The sequence below is a fragment of the Stylophora pistillata genome, chromosome 5 (assembly GCF_964205215.1).
Source record: "Stylophora pistillata chromosome 5, jaStyPist1.2, whole genome shotgun sequence".
Taxonomy (NCBI): domain Eukaryota; kingdom Metazoa; phylum Cnidaria; class Anthozoa; order Scleractinia; family Pocilloporidae; genus Stylophora; species Stylophora pistillata.
This window is the reverse complement of record NC_142523.1, coordinates 27,233,468-27,251,014: the sequence shown is the minus strand read 5'-3', so window position 1 is coordinate 27,251,014 and position 17,547 is coordinate 27,233,468. Positions and strand designations below refer to the sequence as shown.

The 17,547-nt window shown below is 39.0% G+C and overlaps 3 protein-coding genes and 1 long non-coding RNA gene across 5 annotated transcripts; 2 read left to right on the top strand and 2 right to left on the bottom strand.

Annotated features, from left to right (window-relative positions):
* Window positions 1–4,460: 4,460 nt before the first annotated feature.
* LOC148731179 (uncharacterized) lies at window positions 4,461–11,222 on the bottom strand. 2 transcript variants are annotated; one of them, XM_088760570.1, is made up of 4 exons: window positions 10,302–11,222; window positions 9,599–9,779; window positions 8,694–8,893; window positions 4,461–6,166 (listed from the first exon to the last, which is right to left on the bottom strand). In XM_088760570.1, exons 1-4 carry the CDS (start codon window positions 10,838–10,840, stop codon window positions 6,004–6,006), a joined length of 1,083 nt encoding a protein of 360 aa, XP_088616696.1. In that variant the 5' UTR covers window positions 10,841–11,222; the 3' UTR covers window positions 4,461–6,003. The 2 variants fall into 2 exon arrangements, 1 of the variants encoding a protein (XP_088616696.1); XR_016001438.1 differs by lacking the exons at window positions 8,694–8,893; window positions 9,599–9,779; window positions 10,302–11,222 and adding an exon at window positions 8,026–8,213 and having other exon boundaries at window positions 5,987–6,166.
* On the top strand, window positions 8,717–17,365 carry LOC148731176 (uncharacterized). The gene is made up of 2 exons (XR_016001439.1): window positions 8,717–8,843; window positions 16,796–17,365. It is a non-coding gene; the product is annotated as an uncharacterized LOC148731176 (long non-coding RNA).
* LOC148731178 (uncharacterized) lies at window positions 12,203–14,133 on the bottom strand. Its single transcript, XM_088761292.1, has 3 exons — window positions 13,970–14,133; window positions 13,470–13,761; window positions 12,203–12,902 (listed from the first exon to the last, which is right to left on the bottom strand). The coding sequence occupies exons 1-3, from the start codon at window positions 14,131–14,133 to the stop codon at window positions 12,453–12,455; spliced, it is 906 nt and encodes a 301-aa protein (XP_088617418.1). The 3' UTR covers window positions 12,203–12,452.
* On the top strand, window positions 14,667–16,176 carry LOC148731177 (uncharacterized). The gene has a single exon (XM_088760571.1). It carries the CDS (start codon window positions 15,273–15,275, stop codon window positions 16,014–16,016), a length of 744 nt encoding a protein of 247 aa, XP_088616697.1. The 5' UTR covers window positions 14,667–15,272; the 3' UTR covers window positions 16,017–16,176.
* Window positions 17,366–17,547: the final 182 nt, after the last annotated feature.

Here is a 17,547-nt window from a genome sequence, read left to right as displayed (position 1 = left end):
GCATGAAATGAAATGAAAGAAAAGTTCTTTTCGTCGATATGTAAAGGTGGCCTTAATAATTTCTTCTTTCATACACTGTTGAGGGTCTTTAAAGCAAAACTGATTTCGAAAGGTTTGCTCAGTGATCATCTAAACAATAGAGGCTCAAACTCCCTCAGTTAATAGTTGATATTATCCATTCATTCATTTCTGATCATTAATATTGGTTCTCACAACTACAATACCCCCCTTCCTGTTAATCCAGCCAAACAACTGAAATAAACTTGAATTTATTCAATTTAGAGTTTATTTGCATTTGCACACGACCCCACAAGCTGTTCAGCTTTAAACATTATCGTGTCTAAATAAAGGTGTTCTTATACTGTTGGCAGTTATGAAAAGTTGATATAAGTAATTTTGATTTCAGCAATTTTGATTTCCAATTTACAATAAAGCGAAGCACTTGTCAAACTTGAAAAGTAGTATTTCCGTAATGAAATCGACAGTAACACAAGAATTAACATCATTCCAAAGTTAAGCAAAGTTGAATTCGAAATCTGTCGAGGTTCTCTACGAATTCTCGGATGACTTATTTGCTCCACGTGATTTTTTAAATGCAAGCATAAGAAAGGCAAATGTTGTCTTTCCGTATATTTTTTTATGCAGAGATATATCCGTTGATAAGAGAAAAAAAAGAATAAATGCTGTGTAATGTAGGAATTCAGCTCAAAACCTCTCGCTTTATGGGCTACCAGCTAGTTTTACAGTCAGGGGTCTTAAAATCAGGGGTTCTTACAGTCAGGGTTACTCTTACAATCAGGGGTTCTTAAAATCAGGGGTCTTACAATCAGGGGTCTTACAGTCAGGGGTTCTTACAAACAGGGGTTCTTACAATCAGGGGTTCTTAAAATCAGGGGTTCTTAAAATCAGGGGTTCTTACAATCAGGAGTCTCAGTAAAGTCAGGAGTTCTTACAATCAGGGGTCTTAGTCAGGGGTTCTTACAATCGGGGGTTCTTAGAATCAGGGGTTCTTACAATCAGGGGTTCTTACAATCAGCGGTTCTTACAATCGGGGGTTCTTACAATCAGGGGTCTTAAAATCAGGGGTTCTTAAAATGAGGGGTCTTAAAATCAGGGGTTCTTAAAAAATCAGGGGTCTTACAGTCAGGGGTTCTTACAATGAGGGGTCTTAAAATCAGGGGTTCTTAATCAGGGGTTCTTATATTCAGGGGTTCTTACAATCAGGGGTTCTTACATTCAGGGGTTCCTACTATCAGGGGTTCTTACAAACAGGGGTTCTTACAATCAGGGGTTCTTACAATCAGAGGTTCTTACAATCAGGGGTTCTTATAGTCAGCGGTTCTTACAAACAGGGGTTCTTACAATCAGGGGTCTTACAAACGGGTTCTTACAATCAGGGGTTCTTACAATCAGGGGTTCTTACAATCAGGGGTTCTTACAATCGGGGGTTCTTACCATCAGGGGTTCTTACAATCATTGGTTCTTAGTATCAGGGGTTCTCACAATTAGGGGTCTTATAGTCAGCGGTTCGGATCATTATCAATAGCTGGGAACAGACCCCTATATAAAACTACCATGACATTTTATTCAAAACCCCCTTATGTAAATCATCATCGCTACATAGCGACAATATAGAGGTACAAATATAAAACCCCTGGATTTCAAGCACAGTTCTGACCTTCACGATCGACGATCGACGATCGATATCAACATCTGCGCGCAGACTCCTAGATGTAACATTTTACCATCGCAATAAACAACTGGACACACGTTTAACATGGATGTGACATTTTAAGTTCAATTAATCAATATCAACATCTGGGCACAGAATACGCACTCTATGTAAAGAGTTACGATCAACACAGACCCCTAACCGTAAGATACTAAGATGAAACAACAAACATATGAAATACATATAAATGAACTGCGGTTATGAAACGTATATGTGCACGATCCTTCGCAGTAAAGCACTATTTAAGCTATTTAAGATTTTCACTATTGCTTAAATAGTGCTTTACTGCGAAGGATCGTGCACATATACATACTAAGATAAGTTGCAACATCTGCCTACAGCTCATCATGTAAGACACATTGATTAAAACCCATGGATGTAAGAAACAACGAACAATATCAACATCTGGGCATAGCCCACTCGTGTAAGACACACTGATATAAACCCCTGAACGTAAGGACCAACGGTCAATATCAACATCTGGGCATAGACCATTCGTGTAAGACACACTGATATAAACCCCTGAACGTAAGGAGCAACGATCAATATCAACATCTGGGCACAGCCCATTCGTGTAAGACACATTGATGTAAACCCCTGAACGTAAGGAACAACGATCAATATCAACATCTGGGCACATTCTTTCATATAAAACACACTGATATAAACCCCTGAATGTAAGACCCCTGATTGTAAGAACCCCTGATTTTAAGACCCCTGACTGTAAGACCCCTGATTGTAAGAACCCCTGATTGTAAGAACCCCTGATTATAACACCCCTGATTTTAAGAACCCCTGCCTGGAAGACCCCTGATTGAAAGAACCCCTGACTGTAAGAACCCCTGATTGTAAGAACCTCTGACTGTAAGACCCCTGATTGTAAGAACCCCTGATTGTAAGAACCCCTGATTGTAAGAACCCCTGACTGTAAGAACCCCTGATTGTAAGAACCCCTGATTTTAAGACCCCTGATTGTAAGAACCCCTGACTGTAAGACCCCTGATTGAAAGAACCCCTGATTGTAAGAACTCCTGATTGTAAGAACCCCTGATTGTAAGAACCCCTGATTGTAAGATTTCCTGACTGTAAGAGCCCCTGATTGTAAGACCCCTGTTTGTAAGAACCCATGATTGTAACAACCCCTGAATGTAGGAACCACTGATTGTAAGAACCCCTGACTGTAAGAACCCCAGATTGTAAGAACCCCTGATTGAAAGAACTCCTGATTGTAGGAACCCCTGACTGTAAGAGCCCTGTTTGTAAGAACCCCTGATTGTAAGAACCCCTGATTGTAAGAACCCCTGATTGTAAGAACCCCTGACTGTAAGAGCCCTGATTGTAAGAACCCCTGATTGTAAGAACCCCTGATTGTAAGAACCCCTGATTGTAAGAACCCCTGATTGTAAGAACCCCTGATTGTAAGAACCCCTGATTGAAAGAACTCCTGATTTTAGGAACCCCTGACTGTAAGAGCCCTGATTGTAAGAACCCCTGATTGTAAGAACCCCTGATTGTAAGAACCCCTGATTGTAAGAACCCCTGATTGTAAGAACCCCTGATTGTAAGAACCCCTGATTGTAGGAACCCCTGATTGTAAGAACCCCTGATTGTAAGAACTCCTGATTGTAAGAACCCCTGATTGTAAGAACCCCTGATTGTAAGAACCCCTGATTGAAAGAACTCCTGATTGTAGGAACCCCTGATTGTAAGAACCCCTGATTGTAAGAGCCCCTGATTGTAAGAACCCCTGATTGTAAGAACCCCTGACTGTAAGACTCCTGATTGTAAGAACCCCTGATTGTAAGAACCCCTGATTTTAAGACCCCTGATTGTAAGAACCCCTGACTGTAAGACCCCTGATTGAAAGAACCCCTGATTGTAAGAACCCCTGACTGTAAGAACCACTGATTGTAAGATTTCCTGACTGTAAGAACCCCTTATTGTAAGACCCCTGTTTGTAAGAACCCCTGATTGTAAGAACCCCTGACTGTAAGACCTCTGTTTGTAAGAACCCCTGATTGTAAGAACCCCTGATTCTAAGAACCCCTGATTGTAAGAACCCCTGACTGTACGAACCCCTGATTGTAGGAGCCCCTGATTGTAAGAACCCCTGACTGTAAGACCCCTGATTGTAAGAACCCCTGATTGTAAGAACCCCTGATTTTAAGACCCCTGATTGTAAGAACCCCTGACTGTAAGAGCCCTGATTGTAAGAACCCCTGATTGTAAGAACCCCTGATTTTAAGACCCCTGATTGTAAGAACCCCTGACTGTAAGAGCCCTGATTGTAAGAACCCCTGATTATAACACCCCTAAATGTAAGGCAATCCCTGAGTGGAAGGCTTTGATCTGGTTGTAAAGTATGAATTTGAAGCTCCAACATAAATCAGAAAATTACAACTCTTATATGATCTGTATTAAGACCCTTGAAGATGTGAATCAAACATAAAACCCTGAAAGTATGGTACACATTGTAGGACCAATGGGTTGAATACAATCACTTTTCATGTATTTGTTGAGAGGTCAAGGTTTAGGGTTAACAATAGTTTAAAATGTATATGAAAATGTTGCATATTCGAATCCATTGTTTGTAATATTGAAAAGCACAGAAACCCATTTGGGATCATAACTATTGTCAGTAGAAAACCTGATCATTCTCACAGTCTATCAGGCAAAAGGCAAAGAGATTGGAATAAACCTAGTAAGTAATTAAAAGGGTCATTGCAAATAAGTTTCCAAAGTTTATTTGAAATTTATTAAAAAATTACAGATATTGAATACACTTTGCCTGGTGCTAAACCTGGACCTTATTCACTTTGATTATATTTGTATTGACAGCATTAAAATACATGCAAATAACCAAACCATTAATAATATATCTCATCACGTTTTTTGAAGAAAGGAAGGGAAATGAGGTTTAACTTGGATCAAACACTCATCTACCACTTGCATTACAACTAAGTTTGTTTGAAAAATTTATCCATGCAATATAAACAAAAAGAGTTTGATGTTTTCTACAGATTAATATTGAGATGATGACACTCAATATAGGCACAGTGCCTACTTCCTAACAACCTATGAGCCACTCATTCTTTAAGACACTCAACAAACTCCTTACATCTGAAATTCATGTCATTAAAAATAAGCAAGAGGTAAATAGTTAATGCTTTAAAAAAAATGTGTGAATTACAATATGGGTATTGAATAAATATTTCATTAAAAGGAAGTACAAGGGTTAATCAAAATCAAAAATTGACAACTTCTTTAGCATATTTCCATTATAATAAAATTTCCACTCTTTGAAATTATAGGGGTACCATGAGAGACCTTTATGATGGATTAAAAATTTGCTTCTATTCTTCGTAGTATATATGTATTTGTTGATTCTGGAGAATTAAGTTCCTAGTTTTTACATCAATTATGGATAAAAAGCTCTCTCTGTCTATGTGATGTATAGACTTTATCAACAAGTATTTCTGAGTTTAGCACATCTGCAGTTATTTACAATACACATAATTTCCACTCCTCTCCACCCAGATTTAATTACATGTATTTGGATTATTTAAAATTTGGTAAAATCAAATAAGGCTGAGGAGTTAACCAAACACTAAATTTGGCCTGTCCTATACTATGGATGTAACATTAACGAGTATAAATTAAAATGAAACAAAGGTAGCTTTAAATTCAATCATGTCAGGGAGGTATGAATTAGCTTAGTGTATTGCCAATTAATCCAGCCAAATCATCATGCTCACGTTCTGGAGACAAATCTTAGTTATTAAATTTGATGCAAAAATCTTGTTAGACTTTTGACATCATCTCAATATTTGTTTTCAATTTTTTTAAGATTTCATTGAGGGATGCAGTCTCATTATAGAATTGCATAATTCGATAAAAACTTGCATTTTGATGGTTCATAAAGCGAGGGATTTAGCGTGGAATTGTGAGTGGAAAACGAGGCTCAGTGATACTGTTTTGCATCTTTTGTTTTGCACTCAGGACAAAAAAAGTATATCATTGCTGTTTTCTTTACTTCTTATTAACTTTTTTTCATCCATATGATTCAAGGGAAAGCCATACTTGACTCACCAATTCCACATCAAATTGCATGCCAAAAACTAATATTGCACAAATTGCAAATTCCCTCATCAGGTAATTAATTTTCCTATAGTAGCTCTTTCTAAAGTTGAGGAGTGAAGAAATTCAATTCAATTCAAATAGTATTACAAGCTTCAATTGAAATAGTGTTACAACTTTAGGATGAAATTTCTTTAATCCTCAACAATTTCGGGTACTAGCATCTCTAATTTCATTGTTGCATGTGTTGTGTTTTGAGGCATTTTATTGGCAAGCCTCACCATCTTGCCTTCTGACAGTTTCACAACAGGCACTATGTAAATTCTTGCCTTGTCACCAGCTTTCCTCAAGGTACAACTGTTGATAAACGAGATAAATGCCGTTACATGACAATGAAATAAGTGTATGAAACGTTCCTAATGACATAGTCTGTCAATTAACTGCCTTGAGTACAGGGTATTTAAGTGATTACATTCATTCCTAACAAGCCACCTTTTGAACAAACCAGGGCACAAATCCACACCCATCCCTTAGCACAAAAGTGCTCTTTACTTATTTCTCCCAATTCTGAGGATATTTTCGGGCAAATCAGTGCTCCTCGCCTCAATTTATGTCTACAGTTTTATTTCTTGCACATACCTTAACCACTATCAAATACTGTGAAGTTTAATTCATAGTGGGGCTCCCATGTGCACAAAGCGCGTGTGGGGCAGACCCCCATACCCATGGAATAATTATGGTTAACCTCTTTTCGTTTGTTTTTCACGTGCCTGACCGAGCGTACGTACGTACATGCGTACGTGCCTTCAACTTCCACAGGTAGGGTAGGGGAGACTATCAAAACGAAGGGAGGGGGGTCTCAGGCAAGTTCTGGCATTTGCACTTCTTTTATGTTATCATTAATATTATGAACTTGGGAGCTCTGCTTTTAGGCTTGGCTAAATCTATATATTACGAATAAATGGATCGGGAGTAAGAGAATGTGTATTCTCAAGTCTAATTTTGCTCTGCTTACCAGGCAATTATCTAACAACATGTTACCCTTTTTGAGAGACAAAAATGAAATTTATGCGTAAATATGGCACTAAGGTCAGACAGGGGCCCTCTCCCTCCCCTAAGTCTCCTAATGTATCTGATGTTCTTCAACTATATCAAGGTTCTCAAGTCGTTGATAATAAACTCATAAAGGCTGAAATTTTCTAAAGAAACTGTTTGGGGCTGCGTCGGTGGGGGTAACGAAATAATTTGAATATATCAACAAAGCTGAAATGGTAAATTGGCCACCATTACGATTATAAAAGCCGACGTTTCGAGCATTAGCCCTTTGTCGGAGTGAATAGAGGAATTGTGGGTTGTGTGTGCTTTTGAAGGCAGAAAAAGGAACTACATGATTGGTGGGAACATGGCAACGAGAAAAACACGAATAAATCAGTGGAATGAAAAGCGTTCGTTGATACCTGTGGGATTTAGACTGCCGGTTTGAAAAATGAGCTTTTGTTCAAGAGATTTCTGGCTTTCCGGGCTACCTAAGTGTAAGGAAAGACCGCAGATTGCCATGTGTTGCTTAGAATGATTAGGTAAAAGCAACGTAATCGTAATGGTGGCCAATTTACCATTTCAACTTTGTTGATATATTCAGATAATTAACTCAACCTGTTTTAATTAAATAACTGCAGTTCCTGAAGTTTAAATTTTGGATGTGTCAATTTTTTTTGGAGCCCATTTCTCTTGGTGCACGAAGATCGTTCTGAGAAAGTGTGTGGACAAAACGTGGCCTACCCTATGGCCCACCCTATGGCCTACCCTATGGCCTACCCTTTGGCCTACCCTATGGCCCACCTATGGCCTACCGGTGGTCAGATCTTTAAAAGGATAGCATTGCTGGAAACATTTCAACGTTTTCCTGAGTACTGTCTTACCAACGAATTTCTTCTGTTGTTTTGGGGGCCACATTCCAATCAAAATTTCTTAACCTTCTGATAGAATAACGAAATCGAGGAACAGAAGCCGGTTAAACGCAACTTTTGGGCAAGCATCATCATATCAGCTCTCCTTTCAAATTAGTGTAATACTGGCCCTTTCTTTGGAAAAAGCAAGTAAAGTTTGCGAAATGTTTACGACGGCGATGCGTGCGTGTCCCGGGGTGCTCGTTGCAAATTCAATACTCTACAGCACTTAAAAAATTGGCCTGGCACGTTATGTTAGCTTTTTCTTACCCGGATATGCTCTCCGATATAACGCCGTTCCTGATTACATTTTTACACTAGCACTCCACTATATGTCACCAACTGACCGCCATTTTGCATATCCTCTGCGACGCAATTTTCCCTTTCGTAAACGACCGTTGCCATTTTGAAACGGTCGTTGCCATTTCCGAGAACAGTCGTTTCCATTCATTTCAAAATGGCAACGACTGTTTCGACAAATGACAACGACCGTTTCAAAATGGCAAAATTGACCTTTTCATATGGCAACAGCCGTTTAGGAAAGGAAATACGCCTCTGCGACCACGCAATATATTAGCCCCACCTCTCCCCTCCCCCTTAACCTACCGGTATAGTTGAGTGCTGTGATATTTGCAGTGTTTCGTTCCCTCGGACGTTGAAAATCGTGTTAGCGACCTCTTAGTATACCCTTTTGTACGCCAGCGTATTCGTTCGACTCTTACTGATTTTATTTTTATGTTCTTAAAAATCTGCCTACCGGTTGGCCATACGTTAGGCCATAGGGTGGTCCACAGGGTAGGCCATGGCTTAGGCCACGTTTTATCCACACCCTCTGACTGAAGTTTATTTGCTCTCAGTAATGAAACTAGGATACATAGGGTCTACTCTGCAGCAGCAACTGACTCTGATATGTTCATTGTCAAGATTTAGAAACTTACCTCACAGATACGCACGCTGAATCAGCACCTTGGGAGTACTGAAGATAAGTGCAGTCATTGGTGTCGACCAGGATACACCACTGTCTCTCCCACTTTTCAAATATTGGAGAGCGCATTACTGCATTCGGCTTTGCTGCGGGTAATGTCCAGGTGAATACAGTAACCATTCCATTTGGTGTTGGTTTTATGTTTTGTGGTACCTGAAAAAAGAAAATAATATACATACTTTTGAGATAAAACATATGGAAAACATTTCATGAAAAGTAATGTGCCTAGCGAGTTTCGTAAGGATTTTCGTATGTTCCCAGGCGCTCCCTATTTTTAGGAGCTCCGTAGACTTAAAGGCGAGGAAAATCTAGGGCGATGAGCAAAATGTACCACATGTTACACCAGGGAATAAGGGATTAATTATTCTATCATTATTTCAAACCAGTACTTTGGCTATTAGTTGTCGTAATAAAACCCTAAGCCTTTTTGCAGTATTGCATCGATCGCCTAGGGCGTGGGCGAAAGACGAAAACGACGCGCACAAAACCACGATATTATGGTCAACAAAATGGCCAACGAAACGGCTCGTTGCTTACAAAAGCGAATTTTAAAGAAACGGGGGCAAAAATTGATCCTTAAGAGTAGCTATTTTATTTCTTAGCTCGTGGGGGAGGAAGATTGCGTGACGAGCCCAAAGAACGTCTGCGTAGAAGGCTATTGCAACGCGAGCTTTGTTAAAAGTGACTGAAACTGTTTAATTATATATGATACATTTAAAGGAAACAAATTTCTATTGCATTAAAAAACTCCAACCCAAATTATGGCTTTTTTGAGTTAAGAGCAAAAAGAAAAAAGAAAAAAACGCTAACAGCCGATACCCACGCCTCCTTTGTTTGCACATTTTATCATCCACCTACCTTAGCGAGGACGTTCCAGAGAAGTTTCTGGCGTTCCTTGGTCATTAGGGACAAATGTTTTCTTTGGTTTCCCTCCATGTGTTCCTCCTTGTTTTTCCTTCGTATTGCCTTTTCGCAACCTTTCATAGCGCAGATACACATTCTTTCTCCACAATCAATCGAATGAGATGGTATTAAACTCCTTTTGAAATAAAAAGAAACCTTGTCAAAAATGACATGCAGTATTAATCATCTCACATCCTTATGCCGTGTTTTGCTTCTTACTGGTACAGCTTGTAACACCAGGCTGTTTGAGAGCTGAATGATTAATACGTTACATAACCTCTAAGCAATCAGGCTACTCGGAAACATCGGATGATATGATTCCATCGTAAGCGCATTTAAGGATAATTTTTAAAAGGATAGGTTACTCTTTGGATCATCATAATTTAAAGTATACTTAAGCGTGGTGAAGGGAATTATATGAAATTAGGCAAAACAATAACGATATCATGATTACATAAAGAAATCAGCTAAGATACTCTCTTTATATGTTTGCTCTTGAGGTACGTAAAGGAATTATAGAAATCAAAAGATACCCATAATTAGAATCTGCCCTTCTGATGCCACAAGGTGATAAAAAAAGAGTTGGTATCACGTTGCAAGTTTTGCGAAAAGACGAGGCTTAACTCACGTATCTTCCAAAAGTCCTATCTGAAATTACCTCGTGATATTTTGTCCACATTTAAGTGGGCAAGGCACCTCTGTAACACTACAAGTTAGATTTCCGTGTTTCTTTTCATCTTTTCTTTTGAAGCTGATGCCACATTTGCAGAGGACTTCCACCATTGGACACGTCGCTTTGTGAGCGTCTATTTGTTTCCTTTTCATGCTTTCTTGGCATTCTTGACAATTTAATTCTAACTCCGGACACCGTTCTAGGTGATCTTTGGCCCGGTTTAGCGCAATACTCTCTCCGCAGCACTTGCACTGCCCATCGACCATCCCAAGCATGGTATTCGCGAGGCGGTTTGAGCAGAACGCCGTCACAGGCTGACGGCACATCTCGCATGTGCTGGATTGCCCTTGACTTGTTTTCTTAAACATATCCACGCAGAAACCACAAAAGGAATGGCCACACGGTGTTGCTAGTTCTGCGTCTAGAATGGGATTCTTGCTGTAAAAGAGAAGGCGAAGTAAGGTCAGGAAAATAGCTCCAGGCTGGCATATTATTCCGAAAATGGCGTGAAGTGTATTATCCATTCAAGTCACAAGTTAAATATTTATAGCAAATGGTAATAACTTCAACTTACCAAACATTACACAGGTATTCAGCAGGGATAGAATCGCTGAATGCGATGTAGTCAAAAACCGAACGAGAGTGACTCATGTTTGGTCAGTTTAAAATGGCTTGTCGTTTCTCTTCGCTCGGAGGCTCTCTCTCTTTCTCTCTCTCTAACTTTTGTTAGGAGTGTGAAGGAATAAACCGCCTACGTGGTGGAATATCAAAATTCACAGGAAACAACTTCCCTTCAACAACCAATAGGAAAGTAAACCACAGTGACTCTTGACAAGCACTCGCGCACTTTGCTAACAGGTATATTAAAGTTGTATTTCCACACCTTATTCAATGACAAAAAGTGTTCATGGGACAAAGATTATTTTAAGAGATACTTCCTGGTACTGCACTTATAAATGGGAAGATTGCATTTTGTTTAGATAAACATTCTCCACAGGCTAAGAGCTCCAATGTCTGCATATTTTCACCATTATATAAAGTTGTTTTAAAAAATCATGTCGAATAAGTCATTCAAGAATACGTAGAGCACGTCTGCAGATTTCGAACTATACCTTACTTAGTTTTGGAATGACATTAATTCTTGAGTTATTGTCGATTTCATTACGACAATACTACTTTTCAAGTTTTACAAGTGCTTCGCTTCGTTGTATAAAGTTCTGTTTCTACTGAAATCAAAATTGCTTAACTAAAGTTGTGATAACCGCCGACAGTATTTGCGGTTATGTGTGGCTGGATTAACAGGAAGGGGGGTATTGTTTAAATAAGTTGTGACAACCAATATTATTGTCAGAAAATAATGAATGGATAAAATCAACTGTTAACTAAGGAAGTGCGAACCTTTATTGTTTGGATGAGCAAACCTATCGAAATCAGTTTCGCTTTGAATAAACGATTCCTTTCTCTAGAACCTTTACAGTGTATAAAAGTAGAAATTATTATGGCCACCATTACCTATCGACGAAAAGGACTTTTCATTTTATTTGATGGGCATAGTTGTTCGCATCTTGTTGATACTGAAATCAAAATTATGTAAAAACCGCCAACAGTATTTCCTTTGTGTGGGTGGAGTCACAGAAAATAGGCTATTGTTTAAATAAGTTGTGAAAACCTATCTATTATCACAAAAGAAATGAATGGATGAAATAAACCATTAATTAAGCAAGTGCGAGCCTTTCAGAGTTTCATTGAGCTAACCCATCCGTTTTGCTTTCAACGAATGATTCCTTACTTTGTGTCACATTGGCAATAATCATCACCTTCTGGCTATGTCAGTTTATTAAGTCGCGAGACTCACTTTATTTCAACTATTCATTTAGAGGCGATGTGCGAGAAAAAAAAAGCGAAAAATTAAGCCGAAAGTGTCGGTGCGGAAATTGTTCACAATTCCAAGATTGCTTAGCCTCGCTGAGTAAAAGATATAAAGGAAATTGCCCCTTGCTGTGTTGCAAGTTTAGGAAAAGCGATGCTGTTTCCGCCTTGTTTTGGCCTTATTAAAGCCCGAACACTTCGTTTTGGGGTGAATGAAACAAACATTTTTCAAGAGGCATACTGGAGTTTTCATGGAGTTGCTAATATTTATAAGGGATAGTACGTTGGTACTATTGCCAGAACATTTTCGAAAGCGGCTTCCAGCCCGCGCCAATCTCGCCACATGTGTTCGTCAAGGAAATCCTGGATGTCCCCTTGGCGGATTCCTTTCTCCCTCTTTACGTGGTACTTGACGCGCGCCCACGCCGACTCTGCCTCTTGCGTATGTACGCCAGTAACGGGATCAACGAAGTTGTTCTGATGGACAACTATTCTGTGCATGGTCACGTTAGGAACGTACAGATGAAGGTTCCTGTACGCAGCCCAGTCGTCAGTGTGCACTTCTGACCCAGGCAGGAGGACCCTTTGAAGAATATTGGACAATGTTCGGCGGTCTCTTCTCCTTACAACTTGAAAGTAGCCGCGACAAGGACTGTGCTCCGTAGAGATCACGCCAAACACCCACACTTCATCGCTGGCCCTGCGACCTCTTTGATACTATAACGATTAAATTTTTAAAACGGAGATTTATATTGGCATTCATGCTTGTCAAAATAACGATTAACTTTGACTTGATGCGTGCGAAATCAAGCACCCTCCTGGCATATAAACCCTCCTTCTTACCAGATTTAATGGCTGGTGTTAGGCGTTCTTGTATCATGGGCACGGTAGCCAGAAAAACGGACAATTCTTCAACCTGGCTGTGCTCGCGAGCACATGTATGACTTGCAGCAAGAAAAAATGCTTGCGGATCAAACCCTATTAATATTTCGTGGTAAAATAATTTTTCCGTACGGAGAGTTGGATGTGTCTGATACTTGGCGGAAAATCTATAGACTACTCTGATTTTGGGATGTTGTAAGCTAGTAAAGGCGGGCGTATTACAAGGGGGCAATCTTAAAAGGGGGCGTAACCTCTGTCAAACCATAAGCAAAGAAATAAATGAGACTTGGCGAGCCCGGAAATTGATAGATTTCCTTTAAAAGTTGTCAAGAAGTTGCTACAAAACTAAGTTTTCAAACAGAAGCCTCCGTTTGAAATGAAAATTACAGTGCACTTACTCACCTTCGATTTGTGCTTGAATTGACTTTCGTCACACTTGACCACGTACACACGCCCGCCAAATGGGGTGACTGGTCTATCTTCTATATCTCTCTTACAAATGAAGCGGAGCGAGGCAAACACACGTCCAACGGTGTTTTTTGTCAATCCAACCATGGAAGAAACCCTAGAGCGCAACTCGCGCTGACTCCACAGATAGATCACAATTAGGAGTTTTTTCAGAGGAATCCGGGGAAACTCGGCGAAAAAACTGCCTTCTCTCAGAGACTTTTTGCCTCTACAGCCTTTGCATCTCCTTATAAAGAAAAATATTTAATAATTATAGACAAGGATCGATTGTTAGTCATTTTGCTTAAATTTGGAAAAGGGAAAGCAGTGGTCTAACTCGTTAGGAATTCCGATTTATGATGATCACTTATTTCAATGCTAAACTACCTAGTAGTATGTCGGTGATAGAAAGTAGATATTTAAAAAAGTTTAGTATTGGTACTGTCTATTCTTACCACACATATCCATCTACGTGGTCTGGATTTCTCTCTACTAATTCCATTCCTCTATTGCATGGCACGCATCTCAGAGGACTAGCTATCAAGTTCTGCCGCTGTAGCCAGGTTATTACATCGAGGACTGGACCATCAGTAAGCCTGTTAATGTCCATGAGATTCATCTTGATGCTTTTCGGATGCTTGATTTGTACTTGATTGTACTTTTCCATTTAATTTCACCGATTCGTTCTTCGAGGAATCTACTATGGAAGATACCAATGGCAGTCTACAGTCATCACTTTCAGGTTCTACTGACGGTGTGCGAAATATTTTTCCCAAAGCTTTATTCTTAAATGCCAGAAGTATACGGAACAAAGTTTTTGACCTACAAGCATTGCTATTTATGGATTCGTTTGATGTTGTTGTCATAGTTGAGACATGGCTGGATAGTAACTATCAGGACTTTGAACTTAAGCTTGAAGGCTATAATATTTTTCGGAAGGACAGATGTAATAGGCGGGGTGGTGGAGTGCTTATAGCTATCAAGAATCATATTTCTTGTATTCGCAGGACTGACCTGGAGGTTAATTTAGAGATGATAGCTCTTGAAATTCGTCCAAATCCTACTATTTGTGTACTCCTTTCTGCATTTTATAGACCACCGGACGCAGATGAGTTATTTTTGTCACAACATCACAACATCACTCCCATACATAAGAACAATGATAAGGAATTCGTGGAAAATTACAGATCAATTTCCCTGTTACCTATTCCAGCTAAATGTTTAGAGCGTCTTGTGCATACTGCTGTTTACGCGCATATTTCGCCCTATTTATCTGAGTGGCAGCATGGATTTGTGAAGGGGAAATCTTGTGGGTCACAATTGGTTCTCACTCATTATCAGTGGGTCACAGCTTTGGATGAGGGACGACAGGTGGATGTTGCTTTCCTGGACTTCTCGAAGGCTTTCGACAGAGTGAATCATTCAATTTTACTGCGGAAGCTCTGTAATTTCGGAATTTCTGGCTCCCTACTACAGTGGTGTGAGAGTTACTTGAGTAATCGTTGGCAAAGAACTGTGTTGGATGGCGTCTCCTCCACTTGGTTAGAAGTTCCGTCCGGTGTCCCACAGGGCTCCATTCTGGGGCCGCTATTTTTTGTAGTTTTTGTGAATGACTTGCCCGATGTTGTTCTCCCTGGAAATACCATTGCGCTTTTTGCTGATGATTGTAAAACTTCAAGAGTCATTGATGATGTTAGTGATCAATTCTGTTTTCAACGGGACCTGGATAATCTTCATCATTGGAGTATTCGCAATGCCATGGCTTTTAATGTCAAAAAGTGCAAAGTTATGAGATTAACAAAGAAAAGGCAACCTTTAGTCTCTAATTATTCCTTGGACAATTCTCTCTTGGAAGAAGTTAGAGAATTCAAAGACTTGGGAGTTACAACTACTGACAATTTTATCTGGAACTCGCACATTGATATTATTGTGTCGAAAGCAAACAAAATGTTAGGGCTAATTAAAAGGACTTGTAGAGGTCTGGATGATACTACGACTCTGAGAACTCTTTACTGCGCGTTAGTTCGATCGAATGTTGAATACTGCTCTGCTGTATGGTCACCCTACACCAAAAGGAACATAGAAAAAGTTGAAAAAGTACAAAGAAGAGCAACCAAGTTCATTTTAAAGACTGAGGACAATTATGAGACTCGTTTAAAGAAGCTAAATTTGATGTCACTAGAAAATAGGAGATTTCTAGCTGATGTTACTTTTTTATATAAAGCTCTCAATGGAATAAGTAACATCAATATCGATTCATACGTAGATTTTTATTCTAATGCGGATCATTATTCATTTAGGAAATACGATGATTTATCTCTTAAGAAGAAATATGCAAGAACAAATCCACTTAAATATAGTTTTTTTCACAGGATAGTTGACTCCTGGAATCTTTTGCCCTACGATACTCGTAAGGCAGCAAGTGTTGATGTTTTCAAGCGGGGAGTCAAGAAATGTTTACTGGATCGTGCATTAAATCAGTTATTATTGTTGAACTATTGATTTTATTTTGATTTTATACTTTACTTTGTAACTTATTTTAGTAGATATTCATTGGTGATCTGTTCTTTATGGGGTCCTGGACTCCTTTACAGATTATCCGTATGGCTATTTATATTAGTTTTGTTGTTATGTATTACTATTAAAGCCATTAAATTGTAATAAATAAATAAAAAAAATAAATAGATTACTACAGTTAAGAAAATCCTCCCCTCCGAAAGCAAAGAACCATCTCCACAACTCAAAGTCGACGGTCAAGTTATAACTGAAAAGAGCTCAATCGCAAATTATTTCAACAATACATTCATAAATACAGCTGTCAACCTTTGCAAATCGTTTGTAAATGCTGCATCGAAACTCTCGTGAAGTATATCTTTAACAGAAGCTACGAACGCTACTTTTCTGTTTACTGACAGTTCTGAAACTGCTGTTCAGTCGGAAGGCCGACGACTTCAATCAGGCAAAGCAGTGGGCTTAGATAACATTCCACAAAGACTTCTAAAGGACGCTTCTGCAATTGTCACAAAACCTATTAACAGTAATAATTAATAAAGGCTGATAGTTTCGAAAGAAACTGTTTGGGGCTGCGTCGGTGGGAGTAACGAAATAATTTGGATATATCAACAAAGTTGAAATGGTAAATTGGCCACCGTAACGATTACAAAAGCTGACGTTTCAAGCAATAATTAATGCTTCACTGTCTCAGAGCAAAGTTCCTGACGACTAGCTTTTGTGGACTTGCGTAAGGCATTCAACACAATAGATCATTCTTTTTTTTTCAGGAAACTGCGCTATTTTGGAATCAAAAGCAAAGAACTGAACCGATTTGAAAACTATGACTGGCCACACCCAAGTTTTAGCAATGCCGGACTTCTGGATAATTTTCAAAGAAGGGCATCCAAAATTGTTTCAAAATCTAACGATAGTGGTCAAGCTTTAATGGATCTTAAATGGCCTTTCAGTAAATGTTATTACAGTCGAGAAGAGACGAACATACTTTTAAAGTGGTTAATAAATGTATTTTTGGTAATTGTCCTCTAAACCCAACCCTAACCCTAATAATACCAGAACAAGACAGGGAAATTTGCTTCATTTGCCTCGCGCTAGAACTGAAACAGCTAAGAGATCTTTTTTTTATCATGGATATGTTGTTTATAATAGTCACGTTAATTAGAATTTTCTGTAATATTATATTGAATAAGACTTTTTTATTATTTTATATTTATTTTTGGATCCAATTCACCAGGGCTTCTATTGATAGCAGAGCTTTAAGTTCTGATGGGACTACCCTGATGTTGGGATTTCTATTTATTTTTATTTTTATCTATTAAAATGGGAGTTATATGTTCATACTTCTTTGTAAATGTTACAATGCGCGCTGCCCTATTCTGCACTAGCTGTAGGCGGTTTAAGAGAACTTTAGGTAATCCATATAAAATAGCAGTACAGACTGTAGTCCAAGTTAGTGGTCACAAAAGGATGAATAATTGCTTAAGCAGATTCACGATCCAAATATGTACTGATCTTACTGATA